This window comes from Heterodontus francisci, chromosome 4, assembly GCF_036365525.1.
Source record: "Heterodontus francisci isolate sHetFra1 chromosome 4, sHetFra1.hap1, whole genome shotgun sequence".
Taxonomy (NCBI): Eukaryota; Metazoa; Chordata; class Chondrichthyes; order Heterodontiformes; family Heterodontidae; genus Heterodontus; species Heterodontus francisci.
The window spans coordinates 169,440,408-169,461,514 of NC_090374.1; the positions used below are offsets into that span (position 1 = coordinate 169,440,408).

A 21,107-nucleotide genomic window follows, 5' to 3' on the forward strand; every position below is an offset into this window, starting at 1 on the left:
CATTGGGTCACTCTGTAAAATGACCACAGCCTTATCTGTTTAGAAGGATGAGTAAATTGTTTGTCAATCTCAAATCTCACTGCTGTCCTTGCTAACAACATTCTCTTGGTGCTAACAGCATAGGTAGACTGATCTGATAGCTTTCAAGCTGTGCAGTTTACATTGTCTACCAGTGATATGCCCTCATCCCCTCACAATTATTTAATCACATATTAAAAGAAAACTGCCTTTATAAAAAAAAGTATTACGAAAATCTGTTTTGTTCTGAGAGGGACGAATACAAGAAGAGATTTGTCACAATACTATCAGCTGCAAGACATGTGATGATGTGTTTCCCTTTGAGCCTTTGTCAAGAGGAATGTTTGTCAGAAACCTTTTCACATAATGACAGCGTTCCATGCAATTTCATAGAATGTAGAACACAGAAACAGGCCATTTGGTCCAACTAGTTCATGCCCATGTTAATGTGCCACATGAGCCTCTTCCCACCTCATCAAACTCTATCAATATATCTGTGCCAGCCGTGGTTCATTTGGTAGCACCCTTGCCTCTGAGTCACAGGGTTCTAAGTTTAAGTCCCACTTCAGGACCTGAGCACAAAAATCAAGGCTGACTTTCCAGTGTAGTACTAAAGGAGTGCCAGAAGTGCTGTCTTTTGGATGAGATGTTAAACTGAGGACCTCTCAGCGCTCTCAGGTGGATATAAAAGATCCCATTGCCCTGTTTCAAAGATGAGTAGTAGAGTTATCCACATTCTGGTCAACATCTATCCCTCAGTCAACATCACAAAACAGATTATCTGGTCATTATGAAATTGCTGTCTGTGGGAGCTTGCTGTGTGCAAAGTGGCTGCCACATTTCATACATTGCAACAATGACTACCCTCCAAAAGTACTTAATTAGCTGTAAAGCACTTTGAGATGTCCAGTGGCTGTGAAAGGTGCTATATAAATGATATCAGGCTCATGAAATTCAAAATACTTATCATGGAAATGGTTGTCACGTGAGACATCAAACAGATTGTTCGAAGAAGGTCACAAGAAAAGCCTGATAAATTGATCACGGTTTTATATATTATCCCAGAGGAGTTGGCTGTCTTTTCTTCAAGAAGAAAATACTTTAAAAAAAAATTCAACAAAACTCTATCTGTCTAATTTCTTTAAAATTGAATTTTGTAAGTGTTGTGAGTGTAACTTTTGAACGAGGTGAGGGAATGGAGCTTTCTGTTCATTGTGAGAAACACAACCATCTGTTGCCATAGATACCCACCGAATGCTGCGGTCTACATTTTATTTTTTCATTACCTTTGAGAAATCTGAGCTCTCTCCCCCTAGAAGCTGTTGAGGTCAGGGATCAATTGAAAAGTTGAAAACTGGGATGGATAGTTTTTTGTTTTTTACTCGTTCATGGGATATGGGCATCGCTGGCTATGCCAGCATATATTGCCCATCCCTAATTGCCCTAAAGAAGGTGATGGTGAGCTGCCTTCTTGAATCGCTGCAGTCCTTGGGGTGTAGGTATACCCACAGTGCTGTTAGGAAAGTACTTCCAGGATTTTGACAAAGTGACAGTGAAGGAACGGTGATATAGTTCCAAGTCAGGATGGTGTGTGACTTGGAGGGGGACTTGCAGGTGGTGGTGTTTCCATGCATCTGCTTTGCTTGTCCTTCTAGGTGGTAGAGGTTGCGGGTTTGGAAGGTGTTGTCTAAGGAGCCTTGGTGCATTGCTGCAATGCAGCTTGTAGATGGTACACATTACTGCCACTGTGCGTCGGTGGCGGAGGGAGTAAATGTTTGTGGATGGGGTGCCAATCAAGTGGGCTGCTCTGTCCTGGAAGATTCCTTGTCCTGGTGAGCTTCTTGAGTGTTGTTGGAGCTGCACCCATCCAGGCAAGTGAAGAGTACTCCATCACATTCCTGACTTGTGCCTTGTAGACGGTGGACAGGCATTGGGGAGTCAGGAGGTGAGCTACTCACCGCAGGATTCCTAGTCTCTGACCTGCTCTTGTAGCCACGGTATTTATTTGGCTACTCCAGTTCAGTTTCTGGTCAGTGGCAACCCCCAAGATGTTGATAGTGGGGGATTCAGTGATCATAATGCCATTGAATGCCAAAGGGAGATGGTTAGATTCTCTATTGTTTGAGATAGTCATTGCCTGACACTTGTGTGGTGCGAATGTTTTGTTGGCTAAGCGTATTAAGGGTTATGGACCCAAAGCGGGCAGATAGAGTTAAGATACAGACTAGGCATAATCTAACTGAGTGGCGGAACTGGCTTGAGGGGCTGAATGGCCTCCTCCTGTTCCCTAATCTTTTTTTTTTACCACAGTTCTTCAGATATCCAACTTTGTGATTCATCTGTTTTATTTATCTTTATATTTTTTGTTGTGATTTTGTCTTAATAAAATTGATTTTGTACTGATGTTTGAAAGGCAAGCACTGAGTGAGAGAAGACTAAGAGAGTAAGTGGGAGAGAGAGAAGCACAGACATGCTGGAAGAACATACAACCTGCATGTAAGACATCGAGACAAAGTATTTGAGACAAATAAAGTTCAAAGAAATTGAAAGAAGCAGACTAAATGTATGAGACAGTGGGAGACAGGGAGACTGACAGTTGCAGGAAGTGAGACACGCAATTTTTATTTCACTTTTCCCCATGAGTGATGCAACGAGAGTTCAACAAGAGTGCGTCAAATCATGACATCACCAACATGCATGAGCGATTTTATTTCCAGTGTTTTCACCGGGGGAGAAATGCTGAATGCCCATTTGAACTCTCAACAGGTATTATGTGCCATTTGCTACATCCATATTTATGTTAAGATTAGTCAAATCTGGACTAACAATGTCTCAATTTTAAAATTCACATTCTTGTTTTCAAATCTCTCCATGGCCTTGCCCCTTCCTATCTCTGTAACCTCCTCCAGCCCCACAACTCTCCGAGATATCAGCACTCCTCCAATTCTGGCTTCATGTGCATCCCCAATTTTAATTGCTCCACCATTGGTGGCCATGGCTTCAGCTGCCTGGGCCCTAATCCCTGGAATTCCCTCCCTAAACCTCTCCACCTTTCTCTCTCCTCCTTTAAGACGCTCCTTTAAACTTACCTCTTTGACCAAGCTTTTGTTCACCTGTCCTAATATCTCCTTATGTGGCTCAGTGTCAAATTTTGTTTCATAATCACTCCTGTGAAGTGCCTTGGAACATTTTACTGCATTGAAGACACTAAATTAATATAAGTTGTTACTTAAGAACATAAGAAATAGGAGTAAGATTAGGCCATTTAGCCACCAAAGCCTGTTTTTTTTTCATTTACCATACAATAAGATCATGATTGATCCTCTATCTCACCTACACCTTCCCACACTACGTGGATAGATTGGAAAAGCTGGGGCTGTTCTCCTTGAAGAAGAGAAGATTAAGAAGAGATTTGATTGAAGCATTCATAATCATGGACAGAGTAGATAGGGAGAAACTGTTCTCATTGGTAGAAGGGTTGAGAACCAGAGGACACTGATTTAACATGATTGGTAAAAGAACCAGAGGCAACAAGAGGAAAAAACATTTTCACATAGTGAGCGGTTAGGATCTGGAATGCACTGCCTGAGAGTATAGTGGAGGCAGATTCAATTGAGACCTTTAAAAGGGGAATTGGATAATTACCTGAAGCAAAACAGTTTGGAAGGCTACAGGAAAAAGACGGGGGTGTGGGACTATGTGAGTTGCTCTTCCAGAGAGCCTGGACACGATGGGATGAATGGCCTCCTGTGTTGTTATGATTCTATCCCCGTATCCCTTAATTCCCTTAGTATCTAAAAATCTATCGACCTCTGTCTTGAATAGACTCAACTACTGAGCATCCACAACCCTCTGAGGTAGAGAATTCCAAAGATTCACAACCCGTTGAGTGAAGAAACTTCTCATTTCAGTCCTAAATGGCTGACACATTATTCTGAAACTGTGACCCATAGTTCTGGACTCCACAGCAAGGAGAAATGTCCTCCCAGCATCTACCCTTAAGAATTGCATATGCTTCAATGAGATCACCTCTCATTTTTCTAAACATGAGGAAATATAGGCCCATTCCACTCAATCTCTTCTCATAGGACAATTCCCTCATCCCAGGAATCAATCTAATGAAGCTTTGGTGCACTCCCTCTGGGGCAAATATGTCCTTCCTTAGGTAAGGAGACCAAAACTGTACACAATACTCTAGGTGTGGTCTCACCAAAGCCATATTTAATTGTATTTAGACTTCCTTATTCTTACACTCCAATCCCTTTGTAATTAAGGCTAACATACCATTTACTTTCCTAATTGCTTGCCTGTTGTTAACTTTCTGTGGTTTGTGCACAAGCACACCCAGATCCCTTTCAATCCCAACATTTCCCAGTCTCAACATTTAAAAAAAAAATCTGCTTTTCTGACCAAAATTGATAACTTCATATTTCTCCACATTGTATTCTATCTGCCAGGTTCTTGCCCACTTACATATCCTGTCTGAAGCTTTTTGCGTCCTCCTTGCATCCTCCTTGCACTTAATTTTGTACCTAACTTTGATTGTCAGCAAACTTGGATTCTGTCTCTCATTGATATTGACTATAAATATCTGAGGTAGTTGTGTGGATTGGAAAACTGACTACGCTGTAGAGAAGGATTCCGAAATTATTACAGTTTGTACATTATTTCACGACTGGGCATTTCCAGCTATGAAGTCGCACATTCATATTTTTGAGGAAATCTCTTTGGACTTCTAAAGCGAATGATTCATAGGACATTTCTCGAGTGCAGAACCATTAATTCACACTTAAGACAATTGGCAAACAACCCAGAGCAGAGATGAGGGGAAATGTTTTCTCACAGCGACTTCTTGTGATCCAGAATGCGCTGCCTGAAAGAGTGTTGGAAACAGATTCAATAGTAACTTTCAAAAGGGAATTGGATAAACACTTGAAAGGGAAGAATTTGCAGGGCTCTGGGAAAGAGCAGAGGGGTAGTGGGACTAATTGGATAGCTCTTTCAAAGAGCCAGCACAAACATGATAAGCCGAACATCCTCCTCCTGTACTGTGTCATTCTAAGGTATTGATATTTCTCACACATTCCTTACCTCCTTCAGCTGCCTTATGCAAGGAATCAAGTGCCTCTTCAATACAGCCTGACTGCCCTACCAGCTTCTGTCTTCAGAGCAGACACACTAAGCTCTATATCTTGATATGCCTCACTGGGGGTATGCAACATGCTTCCCACTGCACTGCATCAGCTAGTCCTCATCACCTCCAAACCCTAGAATAACCCCTTCACTCGAATGCTAGGGGTCACTGTTTAAAAATAAGGGGTTGCCATTTAAGACAGAGATGAGGAGTTATTTTTCCTCAGAGAATCATGAGCCTTTGGAACTCTCCTTCTCAAAAGGCGGTGGAAGTGGAGTCTTTGAATATTTTTAAGGCAGAAGTAGATAGATTCTTGATAAGCAAGGGGGTGAAAGGTTATCGGGGGTAGACAGAAATGCAGAGTTGAGGTTACAATCAAATCAGCCATGATCTTGTTGAACAGCGGAGTAGGCTTGAGGGGCCGAGTGGCCTACTCTTGCTCCTATTTCATATGTTCGTATGTTTGTGTGCAATACCTAACCCCGCGATTTTCCTTCACATTACAACCTACTGCTCCCACACTGTGAGTGCGCATGCAGGTGACTGAATAAAGTAGCAGGTGGAGGGAGGGACAGACAAATGGTGAGTAGTGCAACCCCTAGTTTCATTCAGGAAATTGCTTGGTAAAGAAAACAAAGATAAGATTCTTAGTGCATAAGCATTTTGTACCATGTAATATACCAGTACCTGAATGCAATCATTGTATGTGAACACATTAGGGTGTAACATATTATGCAAATAATGGAATAATTTAGATCAAGCACAATTACTAGTCTCCCTCGATCATCAACTTCTACTACTTTGGCTGTAGTTTATTAGTTTCGCTTGGGGGGGGAAATTGAATTCCCTCCCCCACTTTTTTGATATATGAACATAAACATATATAAAATGATGACACGCCATGCCAATGTGGTTTTTAACTATTCTGGAAATTGGTGTTCTTAAGCTTCTGCCCACTGACCTACCTTGGCTCCCATTCGGGCAGGGTCTTAATTTTAAAATTCTCATCCTTGTTTTCAAATTCCTCCTTGACTTCACCTCCTCTCTCTCTCTCTGTAATCTCCTCTAGCCTCACAACCCTCCAAGATATCTGTGCTCCTCTAATTATAGCCTCTTGAGCATCCCTTATTTTAATTGCTCCACCATTTTCGGCCACACCTTCAGCTGCCTAGGCCTTAAGCTCTGGAATTCCCTCCTTAAACCTCTGCCTCTCCAACTCTGTTTCCTCCTTCAAGACATGCCTTAAAACTTACCTCTGTGATGTTACCTGTCCTAATATGTCCTTATGTGGCTCAGTGTCAAATTTTCTCTGATAACACTCTTATGAGACACTTTGGGATGTTTTACTACATTAAAGGTGCTATATAAATGCAAGTTGTTGTTCTTGATGATGTGAAATTTAACTTCAGGAAAGAACGGTTTTGACATTGTTGTACATTCAATTCAGGATTTGGGAACATTTTGTTTTCAGTTTTTAATTGAAAAGAAGGTTGGTTTTGATGGTCATATGTTTAAAAATCACTCAGTCACCACTTCTGGGATAAAATAGAGCATTTTTCACATAATTGCTGGGCATGCAACCCAGTGCCTTATTTTATTCTCTCATTTTCTGGGTGAATTGGGTTTACCTTTTTAGCTACAGTTTCTGTGCTAATGGAACATGCCTTTTTGTTTATTGACCATTTTTCTGTACATGAGTGGGATTACTGCAAACGTGTGAATCAGTGCACTGCTTCACACTCCTCACCACAAACAACGTGTGGAAATCTTTCGCTAATTCTATGTTTTAAAAACCCACATCAAAAAGCAGCTTTGTTACTCTGTCTGACTTTCATTACAAAAAGTGAGACTCTTGTAATTAGTAGTCAGTTGCAGATTCCTCCAGGGTTCATTCTTTTTTATTTATAAGGCAGGAAAGATTGATGATCATTCAAACATTTTATTGCACAACTGGAAGTTATAATTTGCCTTACACTCCCTTATGTTTTTATTTGTATTTACTCTGTGTTTGAATCCAGCAAGAGCATGCTGCTTGGGACAAGTGGGTGCATGTTCAACACTGTAACACACAAAAGCTGCTGTATGAAGCCTGCATGCTTGAAACTCTTTTGAAACCCCATTACTGTGAGGACGTACTCAGCCTGCACTTCACTGCCACCTTTGACACTTTTTTTTTTGGTTTACCAAAAAAGAACTTTGCTACTCTTAACCAAAGAGATTGCTAACAACAATGAAGGGCTTGAAATACTTGTAAACAGGGTGGCTGGGCTGCTTGTAAACCATTCAAAAAAAAAAGCTGATGGGTGACACACAAGTAAGAATTGTTTTGATCATTCATATTTGTATGTGTGTGTGTGTGTCTGTGTGAGAGTCTGCCTGTGTGTGTGTCTGTGTCTGTGTGCGTATCTGTAAGTCTGCCTGTGTGCACTTTTCCTCCCTCCCATGCTTTCACTTGTGAGTTTAGCTGAATGAGGCGAGCTTAAAACAGAGGTGTGCGGTTCATTCATTCATCGGATGTTAACAACTGATTGTGTCCGTTTCTCTAATTACGCTACAAACGGTATAAATCTCTGGAAAGTAATTTGTGCAGATGTTAAATGTTAGAACTTGTAAAGCATCAAATGTTGTGAGGAGGGGAGGAATTCAGATCTCGGGCTGCTTGGTTACGCAAGAATTATTCATTACCTTATCCTTGTTAATACAAGGGACTGTTCTTGTGTGGAACCTGCAGTTAGTATTCAGTACAGACAGCGCAGTGCAATATTCAAAACTGGATTTTTAATTATGTCCTGCTGATAATTTTTGTGAAACTGCCTTACAGTCTCATGATGTGGCTTTTTATGTGTAAGAGAGATCTTCAGAGAATGGCAGTAATTGTTTTAATGAGCTATTAAATTTTTTTAGTACTTTCCTAAGCTATTAAAAAGCTTGGCCAGTCACCCCACAATTACAGTAAACGATTTTGTCTTAATGTATTATTGATTCATTTGTGTATACTTTTTTTTGTCAATCTATAATCATACAAGAATTCAAAGGCGTTGTACAGGGAACTAATCTTGGACTGAAATACCTTTAACAGTGAACATACAGACCCACTGTGAAAAACAGAGTAAATGCCAGTTATATCTGCAGACAGGGGCATGATTTCTGTTCTTGTCTTTCTCACTTCCTTGTGAGGAATTAAATGTTGGTGTGATTTTATTTCATACCTTCTTCCATTCCTTATACTTTCAATAATATATTTGGAGGTTAAAGCTGATTTTACGGAATGTGGCAAACTGGATATTGGAATGCATTTTTGGCTGTCAGTAAAATGCAAAGTTGATAAAGTTTAGGGATCAAGTAGCAAGATTGGATCTCAAAATGTTACTCCAGTTAGATCCAGCTTTCAGTTTATGAGCAAAGAAATATTTTCAAAAAGAGCAAATAGTGTATAAGGGTTAGATTCCCTAGCGTCCTACTTAAAAGAGAGGCTGTCTGTTCATGATGTTTTGAATTGTTTTCAATTCTCTTTTTAATGCCGATTCCAATGCTGGCTGCACACAGATACTAGACTGTGCTGTAGTCACTTGGCAGATTATAAAATGTCTGATTCAGTATTGTGATGGTTTCAGTTCTAGCTGCTCACACCAAGGAGCGAAGCATCTCCCAATCCTGACTAGAAACTTGATGGCACGCAAAGCCGAATTATTACTGCAAATTGCATTCAATATGGAAAACTCGGAACTTTTTTTTAGCAATGAAATAAAATTATACAGTTAGTTACATTGCAAAATGAATTAAAATACATGCTGTTTGACCTTGTCCCATTTTGCACATAATTTAATTTGACTACTTCAAGTTAAGGAATATTTCATTTCAACAAAGTGTCTATTGTGAGTGTGCTACTCCACACCCCCTTCTCAATGCCCCTACCCTCTCCTCCACAGCCCCCCTCCCCCGCCACTCTAGCCCTTCTTACACCCTCCTACCCAATTCGTCCCTCTGCATCCTGTCCTATGCCCCCTTCCCTACATACCCCCTCCCTTTGCACCCGTTCTCTGCACTGCATCCAATCCCCCCTCCCATGCTCCCCCCCAGTGTATTTTAACTGTAAACCAACTGAATCAACATCCATTTGGCAGGTCAGTGTGCTATTGGCAATTTCGAGAGGAATCACATTAATACCTGACTAGCTGACTGACCTGTCAATATCACTGAGAACTAGGAAGTACCGCAGTGCATAAAAATATTATAAACTGGAGATACAATTGAATGAGAGTCATAGTGTGGGGTATAAAATGGAACACAATGATCTGAACAAAAATTATTTTAGACAACCAAAAAAAGCAGTTTAGATTACAAAGCAAAAATGTGTTACGATGAACATATTCAATGGGTTCAAGCAATTCAGCTAATACTTGAACATTTCCTTTCAAAAATGAAGGCTGACAGATTAAGGGTTGAATATTCTGTGGGTTACACTGAATATCTTAAAGGTATCAGTGAAAGTTTGCTGTAGAAATCATGAAACTATTTTTGTGTGTTTTCATCAAGAATATCGACAGTTTTAAATGTCGAATTAAAGAGCTAATAGATCTCAATGAAATATCCAAACTGCTCTTCTTAAGCAGAACATTATCCTATTCATAAAAACCATACATATTCATTCCGATGTTCAACTTATTCATTGCAAATTGGTTGATAAGTGACCAAATCTACACATACAGACCTTGGTTATTAGCAAAACCTTCCTCATCAATAGAATATTGACAATGAAGGAGAATGCATTGTGTGTACACTGTGTAGTTCCTTAAACACTTAGAAGCATAAAATTATACAGCACAGAAGGAGGCTATTCGGCCCATCATGCTTGTGCCAGGGCTTTCAAAGAGCCATCCAATTCGTCCCACTCCCCTGCTCTTTCTCCCATAGTCATGTAGATTTTTCCCCTTCAAGTATTCATCCCATTCTCTTTTGAAAATTGCTATTGAATCTGCTTCCACTGTTCTTTCAGACAACACATTCCAGATCAACACAATTCACTGATTAAAAAAGATTCCTCATCTCCCCTTTGGTTCTTTTGCCAATTGCTTAAATATGTAATTAAAAATGAAAATTCTTTAAATACTCAGCAGGTCAAGCAGCACCTGTGGAGAGAGAAACAGTTATTATTTCAGGTCACTGACCTTTCGTCAGAACTGGAAAAAGTTTGAGATGTAACAGGTTTTAACCAAGTACAGAGGCAGGAAAAGGGGAGAGGGGAAAATAAACAAAAGGGAAAGTTTGTGATAGGGTAGAGGGTAGGAGAGATTAAATGACAAAAGAGTCATCTGTGTCCTCTGGTTAACATCCCTCCTGTGAGTGGGAACAGTTTCTCCTTATCTACCCTAACAAAACCCTTCATAATTTCGAATGCCTCTTTTAAATCCCTCCTTAACCTTCTCTGCTCTAAGGAGAACAATTCCATCTTCTCTAGTCTCTCCACTTGATACTGAAAATGTGTTCTGGGCCCTCAGACATGATCCCAGGTTTTCCATCAGCTGATGCTTTAGAAATAGTCTGAGTTTTATTCATATTAATATCAATGGAAATGAAATCTGGCTGTTTCAATAATGGGCAGGCAATCCCAATTGCTAGTTATATACCTGGCAATAAACTGAAACCCTGTTCCCATGCTGTGGGTACCCTGTAATAGGCTGGTAATGCTGAAGGCATTTGTGTTCAAATTGATTCATGATCATCACCAACATATTTTATTGTAAGAAGTGAGAAATAGCTTTTATACAAATGCACAGAATTACTGACTTGAAATGATGAACTGTGTCCTCCCAGCATCTTAAAATCATACAGCACGGAAGGAGGCCATTCAACCCATCGTGTCTATGCCAGCTCTTTGAAAGAACTATCCAATTAGTTCCACTGCCCCCTGCTCTTTCCTCCATAGCCCTGTAAGTTTTTTTTTCCTTTTCAAGTAATGATCTAATTCCCTTTTAAAAGTTACTACTGAATCAGCTTCCACTGACCTTTCAGACAGCGCATTCTAGATCATCAGAATTCACTGAATTATTTTTGTAATTCTTGCTTATCAGTAAAGTGGCATTTTCACTTCAGGGAAGCAGTGTGTTTCTGCAGTGGTTGACTGCTGTCCACTTACCATTTTTATCTAAATCTATCCCAGGCCCCTTCCATGTACTTGTCCTTATGTCACTGAGAGAATTATATGTGCATCCATTGGACAGATCAAACTATTGGATCGGACACTGTAATTGTATTAATACAGTTCCTTCCTCAGTTGATTGGAAAGCAGCTCTGCTCATTTCCTGATAGAGAGGATGGGAGGAAATGAATGTTTTGCAGCTTTAAATGAGAATACACTGGCATCACTGGTCATCTGCCCACAGAGAATAGCCAGAGATTGACCAGGCTATTCCTCATGTGCCGTTCACTGCAATCCTGAGCACAACAGCATGAACTGAGTATGCGAATCAATGTTTCACCCATCTGGTTCTTTAAATCAGTCTGGAGAGCCAGTAAGTGTAAGTTATTTATTTAGAAAAACTATTTAAAAGAACCTTTGCTGGTTTAATTACTGCTTCCATTTCTTACAATCTAGGTGCTATATACATATAAGGGGACAGGTACAAGTAATTACTCAGCTGCTTCACCAGATGGTGATGTTCTAGTTATCTATACCCTCGAGAACCATAAGTTGCTTCAGGGTGGCATTCAAATCATTCTTTGAAATTTTAAATCCATAATCTGCCTCCTTGAGAATATTTTGGGTAATGGATATAATTTTCTTTCTGCTCCCTTGCTATACCTGGTTGTCCAGAAGTGACACAAGAAGCTCTGGGCTCCTCCTTTATCAAGTGCAATTCGAAAAAAGATAATGCCAACCTCTCCTCCTCACTGGCAGGGGGCTCTTGCTGTGATATGAGAACTCCAGCCAGTAGCTTCAGCTGAAAATCACAAAATGCAACCAACTGAGGGACAGTTGGAGCTGTGGATCAAACTCAACAAGATCTTGATTGCGAACCCTCAGCTGCTGGAGATTTAGGACATACAGATGAGCATTTGAGCAATAATAGGCAGGCAATCCCAATGGCTAGTTATAGACCTGACAATAAACTGAAACTCTGTTCCCATGCTGTGGGTACCCTGTAATAGGCTGGTAATGCTGTTTGATGTTTTTACCTATCAGAAAATGTGGAACTGATGAACTTTTATACACAGCAAGTGATAATGACCCCGAACTCACTGCATACAAGAGTGGTGGAAGTGGAGACGATCCATGATTTCAAAAAGAAATTGGATGGGCACGAGGGAAATAAACTTGCAGGACTACAAGGATAGAGCAGTGGAATGGGACTGACTAGATTGCTTTACAGAGAGCTGGCATGACCCTCGATGTTCCTAATAGCCTCCTTCTGTGTGGTGATGCCTCCATGACATGTGCTATTCTCCCACTGCCAGTTGCACTCTGTGAAAGTGACGCTCATCCAACGTGCTTTGGCAATGGATCTTATGAAGTGGTGTTGGATTTGGCAACTCCATGTCTCGCTGGAGTTCGATGGACCATAGTGCCAACTGGGAACTTATACCGGGTCGAGCAACCCTGGGAACTGGTATAGCATAGAGTTACATAGAATTTACAGCACAGAAACAGGCCATTCGGCCCAACTGATCTGTGCCAGCATTGATGCTCCTCTGGAGACTCCTCTCACCTCTCTTCATCTCACCCTATCAGCATAACCTTTTAAAGGTTTGGGTATAATGTGGGTTTCCCAAAATTGGAAGTGCAGTGTGCCTCCTATCACTCAATATCTCCATTTACTGCCTTTTCTGAAATGTTGCACGTTAATCTGAATGATCAGCTTTTTCCTGTCAGACTGGAAGAGGTTGTCACCTTTGCTCATTATTTGGTACATTTATAGGAAATTTCCTTGTTTCTGTTAAAGTTTTAAGATTTTCAAATAAAGGATAAACTTCTGAAATACTGGTCTAAAGTCTGGAATCTAGACAGTTCTCTCCTCGGCATCCTAAGGAGTCTTGCTCATTGCCCCCGGACACTGCAGTCTGATAATGGTTCAGTTTTCTTTTTAGATCATAATGAAGACCATTTTAGACAGATTAGGTGGTGCTAAGGAAATAGAAGGTTGGAAAAATCCATGCGTAATGGATTATGTTCAATTCTGCCTGGAGCTGGCATTGACAGCACTGGGTTTGATGGACCACATTTAGTACTAGCTAGTTTGCAGACATGATCTGCACAGTTCAACCTGCCAGACTTTAACCAGAATTCAACCATGAGAGTTCTCATTGTTCAATGCTGCAATATGATTGACACATTCGCTGCTGCATTGTTCAGCTCTATTTCAAGCGTATTCAGGACCAGGAGCCATGACACCTAATCCAATGGTGTCTACAGGTCTGTTCTCTCTCGGCCAGTCAGAGTATCTTGAAAAGTCCACTAACATCTGTGCAGGAGACTGTTCAAGAAATGTTTTGGTGCCAGTGTTAATCAGTGGGAACACGTTGCAGGGTTACAACCCGATGAAGGAATAAACGTGTCATTTTCAGATTGGCAGGGTGTAACTAGTGGAATGCTGCAAGGAGCAGTGCTGGGGCTCCGGCTGTTATTCAGTCTATATCACGACTTAGATGAGGGGACTGAGTGTAGTGTATCCAAGTTTGCTGACAATACAAAACTAGATGGGAATGTAAGCTGTGCGGAGGACACAAAGTGATATATAGACAGCTTAAAGGTTGGACAAGAAGGTGGCAGATGGAATATAATGTGGGAAAGTGGGAAATTATCCACTTTGGCAGGAAGAATGGAAAAGCAGAATATTTTTGAAAACATGAGCGACCAGTAAATGTTGAGATTCAGAGAGATTTGGGGGTCCTTGTACATGAATCACAAAGTTAACATGTAGGCACAGCAAGCAATTAGGAAAGCAAGCAATATATTAACCTGTATTTTGAGGGATTTGGAGAATAAGACAAAGAAAGTCTTGCTGCAATTGTATAGGGCTTTTGGTAAGACCACATCTGGAGTACTGTGTGCAGTTTTGGTTTCTAACGTAAGGAAGGAAATACTTGCCTTAGAGGGAGTGCAACAAAGCTTCATTAGATTGATTCCTGGGATGAGAGGTCTGTCCTCTGAGGAGAGATTGAATAGAATGGGCCTATGCTATCTGGAGTTTAAAAGAATGAGAGGTGATCCCATTGAAACATGTAGAAGGTTTGACAGGGTAGATGCTGAGAGGCTGTTTCCCCTGTCTAGAGAGTCTAGAACTAGGGGTCACATCTCAGGATAACGGGCCAGCCATTTAGGACTGAGATAAGGAGAAATTTCTTCACCCAGACAGTTGTAAAGCTTTGGAATTCTCCATCCCAGATAGCTGTGGATGCTCAGTCAATGAGTATATTTAAGACTGGGATTGATAGATTTTTGGGGACTAAGGGAATCAAGAGATATTTAGTTGGGGGCTAAGTGGAGTTGATATAGATGTTTAACCATGATCCCATTGAATGGCAAAGCAGGCTTAAGAGGCCGAATGGCCTACACCCGCTCCTATTTCTTGTGTTCCTATGAAAAGGTTTTATCGTTGACCTTGTACCAGGATTGCAAGAACTTTGGACTCATTTGTAAATTGATTCAATTCTCTCTGACTAAAATGAAGATTTAAAAATTCTCATGGTGGGATTTCCCATTGGAGCTGCCATGTTCTTCATGATGGAGAGACTGAGGCAGGAATCTTTCACAGGCTATGTCTGTTTCCCAACTTGTGGATGGAGTGGTTTATTTTTCGTGAAAAGATTCTCAGATCAAGATAGCTCTAACATCATTTTACAACCTCTTAGAATCAAAGGATCTACAAGCACAGTTGGAAAATAAAACACATACACATTTTGGGCAATAATGACACGATGAAGAGTGATTGGAATCTATTGTGATTCAGCTAACACCTGTCTTTTTCTTTCCCTCCTTTAGGCCATCCGCTGCACACTGGTAAACTGCACATGTGAATGTTTCCAGCCAGGAAAGATCAGCCTACGAACCTGTGACCAGTGTAAACATGGCTGGGTGGCACATGGTGAGTGAGATCAATTATTTACACCAAATATTTTGAATGATGGCATCATTACATGGAATTACATAGAATTTACAGACCAGAAACAGGCCATTCGGCCCACCAGGTTTATGCTGGTGTTTACACAACAACAAAAACAACTTGTATTTATATAGCAGCTTTAACATAATAAAATGTCCCAAGACACTTCACAGGAGCATCATCAACCAGAATTAGACATGAGCCTAGGCAGGAGATATTAGGACAGGTGATCGCAAACTTGGTCAAAGAGGTAGGATTTAAGGGGCATCTTAAAGGTAGAGAGAGAGGGAGGGAAGTTTAGGGAGAGAATTCCAGAGCCTTAGGGCCCAGGCAACTGTCCCAGGCCCAGGTCACCAATGGTGGAGCAATTAAAATTGGAAATGCTGAAGAGGCAGAATTGGAGGAGCGCAGCGATCTCAGAGGGTTGTAGGGCTGGAGGACTTTACAGCGATAGGGAGAGAGTGATACCAGAGAAGGATTTGAAACCATGCTCCACGTGAGCCTCCTCCCACCCCTCATCATCTCACCGTATCAGCATATCCTTCCATTCCTTTCTCCCGCATGTACTTATCCAGCTTTCCTTGAAGTGCATCTATGCTATTCGCCTCAACTACTCCCTGTGGTAGCAAGTTCCTCATTCTAACCACTCCCTGGGTAGAGAAGTTTCTGCTGAATTCCCTATTGGATTTATTAGTGCTTATCTTATATTAATGGCCACCAGTTTCGGACTCTCACAAGTGGAAACAGCTTCCCTATATCTACCCTATCAAACCCCTTCATAATTATAAAGATCTCAATCAGGTCACCCCTCAGCCTTCTCTTTTCTAGAGATCTATTTTATGATCTAACTCTTCAAAAGACAAAGATCATGTGGGTATTTGATTTGGATTGTGTGAATATGTAGAGCAGTAAAAGCACATATGGCTCAAATGGTTAACTAATTTCAAGAGTAGGTGGATATATTCCTGGTTGGTAAAGGTTTGGAAATTATTTGGATTGGATATACTGAGCTGATCAAGGACTCCACGGGACACAATGTTTCCAGTTCTCTGGGCCAGAGAAGGAATGTTATTTGGAGCAAAGCAGATCAAGGTTCAATAGTAGATATGTGAAGATGCATGAATACTCTTGGATTTTTGTTCATCTTTGAGAAATAGGGAACATTTTTGTAAAGTTTTCTCTCTAGAGTTGAATGGGTGGAGTAGGATATAAAATAGAGCAGACCTAATAGACTCACCAAACGTTTCTATTCTATGCTTTGTTATATTCTTGATAATAAGCCTTGAAGATGATTTTTGAGCCTTCTATGGTATCCTTTTGACTCCAGGCCGCAGATCTGAAGTTGTCATTTCATCCCGAGCCCAATATTTGCCAAGTATTCTCCATATTGTGCTGCAAGAAAAAGTAACCAAAAAATGGGTTTTCCTTTTTACAACTTTTCATTTATCTCCACTTTTCAACTTATTCGTCCTCTTCAGTTGTATCTATTTTGGTAACTAGAGGACACAGATGTAAGGCAATTGGCCAAACAAACAGTACTCTACCATTACTATCAAGCCAGGGGATCAATGCTGGTTCAATGAGGAACAGCACCAGGCATACCTAAAAATGAGGTGCCAACCTGGTGAAGCTACATCACAGGACTACATGCACGCCAAACAGCGGAAGCAGCATGCGATAGAGCTGAGCAAAAGACAAGGCTAAAGCATTTACAACCATCTACAGCCAGAATTGCCAAATGGATGATCCATCTCGGGCAACCCCTGAGGCCCCCAGCATCAAAAGTGCCAGCCTTCAGCCAATTTGATTCACTCCACATGATATCAAGAAAAAACTAAGTGCACTGGATGCAGCAAAGACTAAGGGCCCTGACAACATTCAAGCTGTAGTGCTGGATACTTGTGCTCCAGAACTAGCCGCACCCCTAGGCACGCTGTTCCAATATAGCTACTATGATATCTGCATAAATACTGTGGCTACAAGTGCAGGTCAAAAGCTGGCAAGTAACTCACCACCAAACGCCCCCCAAAATCTTTCTACCATCTACAAGGCACAAGTCAGGAGTGTGATGGAGTACTCTCCACTTGCCTGAGTGAGTGAAGCTCCAACAGTACTCAGGAGGCTCAACAGTATCCAAGACAAAGCAGTTCACTTGATTAGCACTGTATCCACCACCCTAACCATCACTCCCTTCACCACAGATGCACAGTGGCAGCAGTGTCTACCATCTACAAGATGCACTGCAGTTACTTCCCAAGCCTCCCTCAACAGCACCTTCCAAACCCACGACCTCTGCCAACTAGAAGGACAAGGGCAGCAGATGCATGGGAACATCACCACCTGCAAGTTCCTCTCCAAGTTATCGCCGTTCTTTCACTGTTGCTGTGTCAAGATCCTGGAACTCCCTTCCTAACAACACTGTGGGTATACCTACCCCACATGGACTGCAGTGGTTTAAGAAGGCGGCTCATCACCGCCTTCTCAAGGGCAATTAGGGATGGGCAATAATTGCTGACCCGGCCAATGATGCTCATGTCCCATGAATGAATTAAAAAAAAGAGCCAGAGGGGGAGATAAGAATTTTTTTTACACAGTGAGTTCTTCTGATTTGGAATGCACTGCCTGAAAGGGCAGTGTAAGTGGTTTCATAATACCTTTCAAAAAGGAATTGGACAAATAGAAACATAGAAAGATTTATGGCACAGCGGAGGCCATCCAGCCCCATTGTTACCGTGCCAGCTGACAAACAGCTATCCTGTCTATTCCCAGTCGAAGGGGAAAGAATTGCAGGGCTATGGGGAAAGAGCAGGGGAGTGGGACTAATTGGTTAGCTCTTTCAAAGAGACGGTACAGGCACGATGGGCTGAATGGCTTCATTCTATGCCATGCGATTCTATGATCTTTTTCTGTTGCATGAAATTTGCTTTGATAAAATAAGTGCCAAACCTAAATGCTTTCCTTCGGAAACACATTGGGGTATAAATGGGCTGCTGATAATTTTCTCAGGGCCTTTATATAGGTAGCCCTGGTGATCTCCTAAAATAAGGGCAGTCCTCAATATTGAAATGAAGGTACGGCACCTATTTCATGGAAATTTGTCAATACTAGTTGCAGTTTACAAAGTGCAATCTCCGACTAGTGTTTAAGTTCTACAGTGACGTAAGCAGTAGTCAATGGAGAAAGCAAATCGAGTCGGGTATAAAACTGGGTTGCTCATTGGTCTAAGGCCAATTTCACATCATTGAATCACTTGTTGCTGCAATGAAATTGGGGAACTGATTCTCCTCACTTTCCTAAGAAAGGAACAAATTTGTCAAGCACTTCTCCTTTAAATTGCAACCTCTGAAAAAATGATAACTTGAGCTCTGCTAACTTGGAAACCTGCCTGAGCTGGCACCTCCCTGCCCTCGGGGATTGAGTGGAGTTTGGGATTGAATATTAAGTCATTGCACTCTCTGATACTGAGTGTGAGACCATTAACGTTCAATGCCAATACATTGTCCCCTGCACCTTATATTACTTAACAAGCTTTGTACCATGTGTAATGGTAGTGAAAGATAATCTGATATTCCATTGCTTATATGTCCCTCTGATGTCACAGAGATTTCCTTAAGGAATCATAAAGTAGATTTGCTGCGACCAGTCTTTTGAAGTGCAAGGACCTAGTTTTACATAGAATTGCATCAAATGTACAGCACAGATACAGGCCATTCAGCCCAACAGGGTTTATGCTGTTTTTTATACTCCACATGAGCCTCCTCCCACCCCTCTTCATCTCACTTTATCACCATATCCTTCTACTCCTTTCTCCTTCTACCCCTTTCTCCTTCATGAGTTTCCCCTTAAATGCATCTATACTATTTGCTTCTACTACTCCCTTTGGTAGCGAGTTCCACATTCTCACCACTCTCCAGGTAAAGATGTTTCTCTGGAATTTTTATTGGATTCATTAGTAACTATCTGATATTTATGGTCCCGAGTTCTGCTCTCCTGTGCAAGTGGAAACATCTTCTTTGCATCTACCGTATTGAATCTCTTCATAATTTTAAAGACCTCTATCAGGTCACCCCGCTGTCTTCTCTTTTCTAGAGCTAGGGCTCCAGCCTGTTCAGTCTGTCCTGTTAGTTTTAACTTGTCATCTCTCATATCCTCCTTGTGAATCGTTACTGCACTTTCTCCAATAACTTTGTGTAGTATGGAGACCAGAACTATACACAGTCCTCCAAGCTAATAGCAGCTATGGAGCTACCTGACCTCAAGGAACTGTGCTATCAGGCTAAATTGGAGACTTGGCACTTTCTGTTTCACATAGAGCCTTTCCAGGAAATACAGGGATGGTCTATATTAGTGATATCATCAAGGTGATCTTTTCTCAATGAGCCTTGTATAGTCCATTACAGTATGGCTTAAAACTCAGACATTGGTTTCTCATATTTTGGCACCTTCAAAATATTGTATTTTACATTATGCACAGCACATGGACTTCCCAAAGTGAGTGCCCTTGATACATTTGTGGGGAAGCTAGATAAGCACATGGGAGAGAAAAAATAAAAAGATATGTTGATTAGTTTAGATGAAAAGGAGCAGGAGGAACATAAACATGAGCGAAGACCAGTCGGGCCAAATGGGTTGTTTCTGTGCTGTAGTCTTGAGGTCATTCTACGTACCCAATCTCAGTGAGCAATTCAGAGGAAGATCAGATGCAGGTGAACCAGAGCTACTTTCTTGTACTTTCAGAAGTTTCTTTAGAAAGTATTGTTGGTAGAAGCCTGGGAGAAAGTTTCCCAGTTGCCTCCTCATGAGTGGGAATACTGCACGGTGCTTGGAGAGGGAACCAGCATGGCTTAAAAAAAGATGAGCAAGGTCCAATACGTGCATACATAATAGATAATACATCACTGCTTCACCTGAGCATTGTCAAAAAACCAATCCTTAATTAGAATTTTTTACAAATTCCAAATCCATTCAGATGGATAAAAAGCCTCTGCTAATCTTAAACGCAGAAAAATATTTGCCCGTTTATGCTGGTGAGTTTTACACAGGGACTGGTTCTTTCATATGCATGCTGCAAGTTCTGAGATGACAATGATTTCCCCATGTGTAGGTGACTGCTAGCTTGGTCTCATTCTAATTTAAAGATATTTCACTGGATTAATGGTAAATCTGATTCAAATATTCCTCTCTCTCCCCTCAGGGTGTTCAGTGCATGAATCCTTGCAGTGGAAGGCCTTTAGGCTGTTCTAACTTTAATTGGTCAGATGCAGGAGACAAAGGGGTAAAGTTTAGGATGCAGTATTTAAGTAGAAATGACAAGCTGGATTTTGTTCTCCCCTAGGCGTTGGGTTCCATGGCAGGGGGGACCTGAAGATGCCTCTGGGAGAGGGCCGCCACGCACTCCAACGCCAGGAGGGCTTGGTCCGATATTAGCAGTGGCGGCAAGGCCTCATGGTGGCCCCCACACCCCCACTGCTTGGCGATGCGACCCCAATTTGAATATTTAAAGAAATTAAAATGAATGAATTAATGAAACTCACATCGCCGCCTGGTGTCCCGCTGTTATCTTCGGCCCAGTGGCAATTAATTAATTAAATTGTTATGGGGAGGTGGAGGGGGGTGGGGAAGAGGGACAAAAGAAATGTATCTATTTATTATTATTCACTTCACCTTTAAATATTTACATGGAGGTTGCGGCAGCTCCGCGACATGCAGCCTGCACGAGCGGGCCGCCATTTCTTTCGCCCGCTGACACATAAAATTCAGCCCGAAATAGTTGTTCAGTCATCACACTTTTGTGTGTGGGGAACAGCAGCTTCAGCAGATTGGGAAAAATTGAAATTGGTGAAATGAAAATTGGG

At 41.4% G+C, this 21,107-nt stretch overlaps 1 protein-coding gene across 5 annotated transcripts in view; it reads left to right on the top strand.

Annotated features, from left to right (window-relative positions):
- Nucleotides 1–21,107, top strand: part of bnc2 (basonuclin zinc finger protein 2) — a 669,216-nt gene that overhangs the window by 399,570 nt on the left and 248,539 nt on the right. For 4 of the 5 annotated variants that reach the window (XM_068030501.1, XM_068030498.1, XM_068030499.1 and 1 more), the window contains exon 2: nt 15,132–15,234. In XM_068030501.1, the coding sequence (XP_067886602.1) occupies nt 15,132–15,234 (103 nt within the window). Of the gene's footprint in view, nt 1–2,711; nt 2,785–15,131; nt 15,235–21,107 lie in introns of those variants that run through there. The other variant, XM_068030500.1, reaches the window with a different exon arrangement.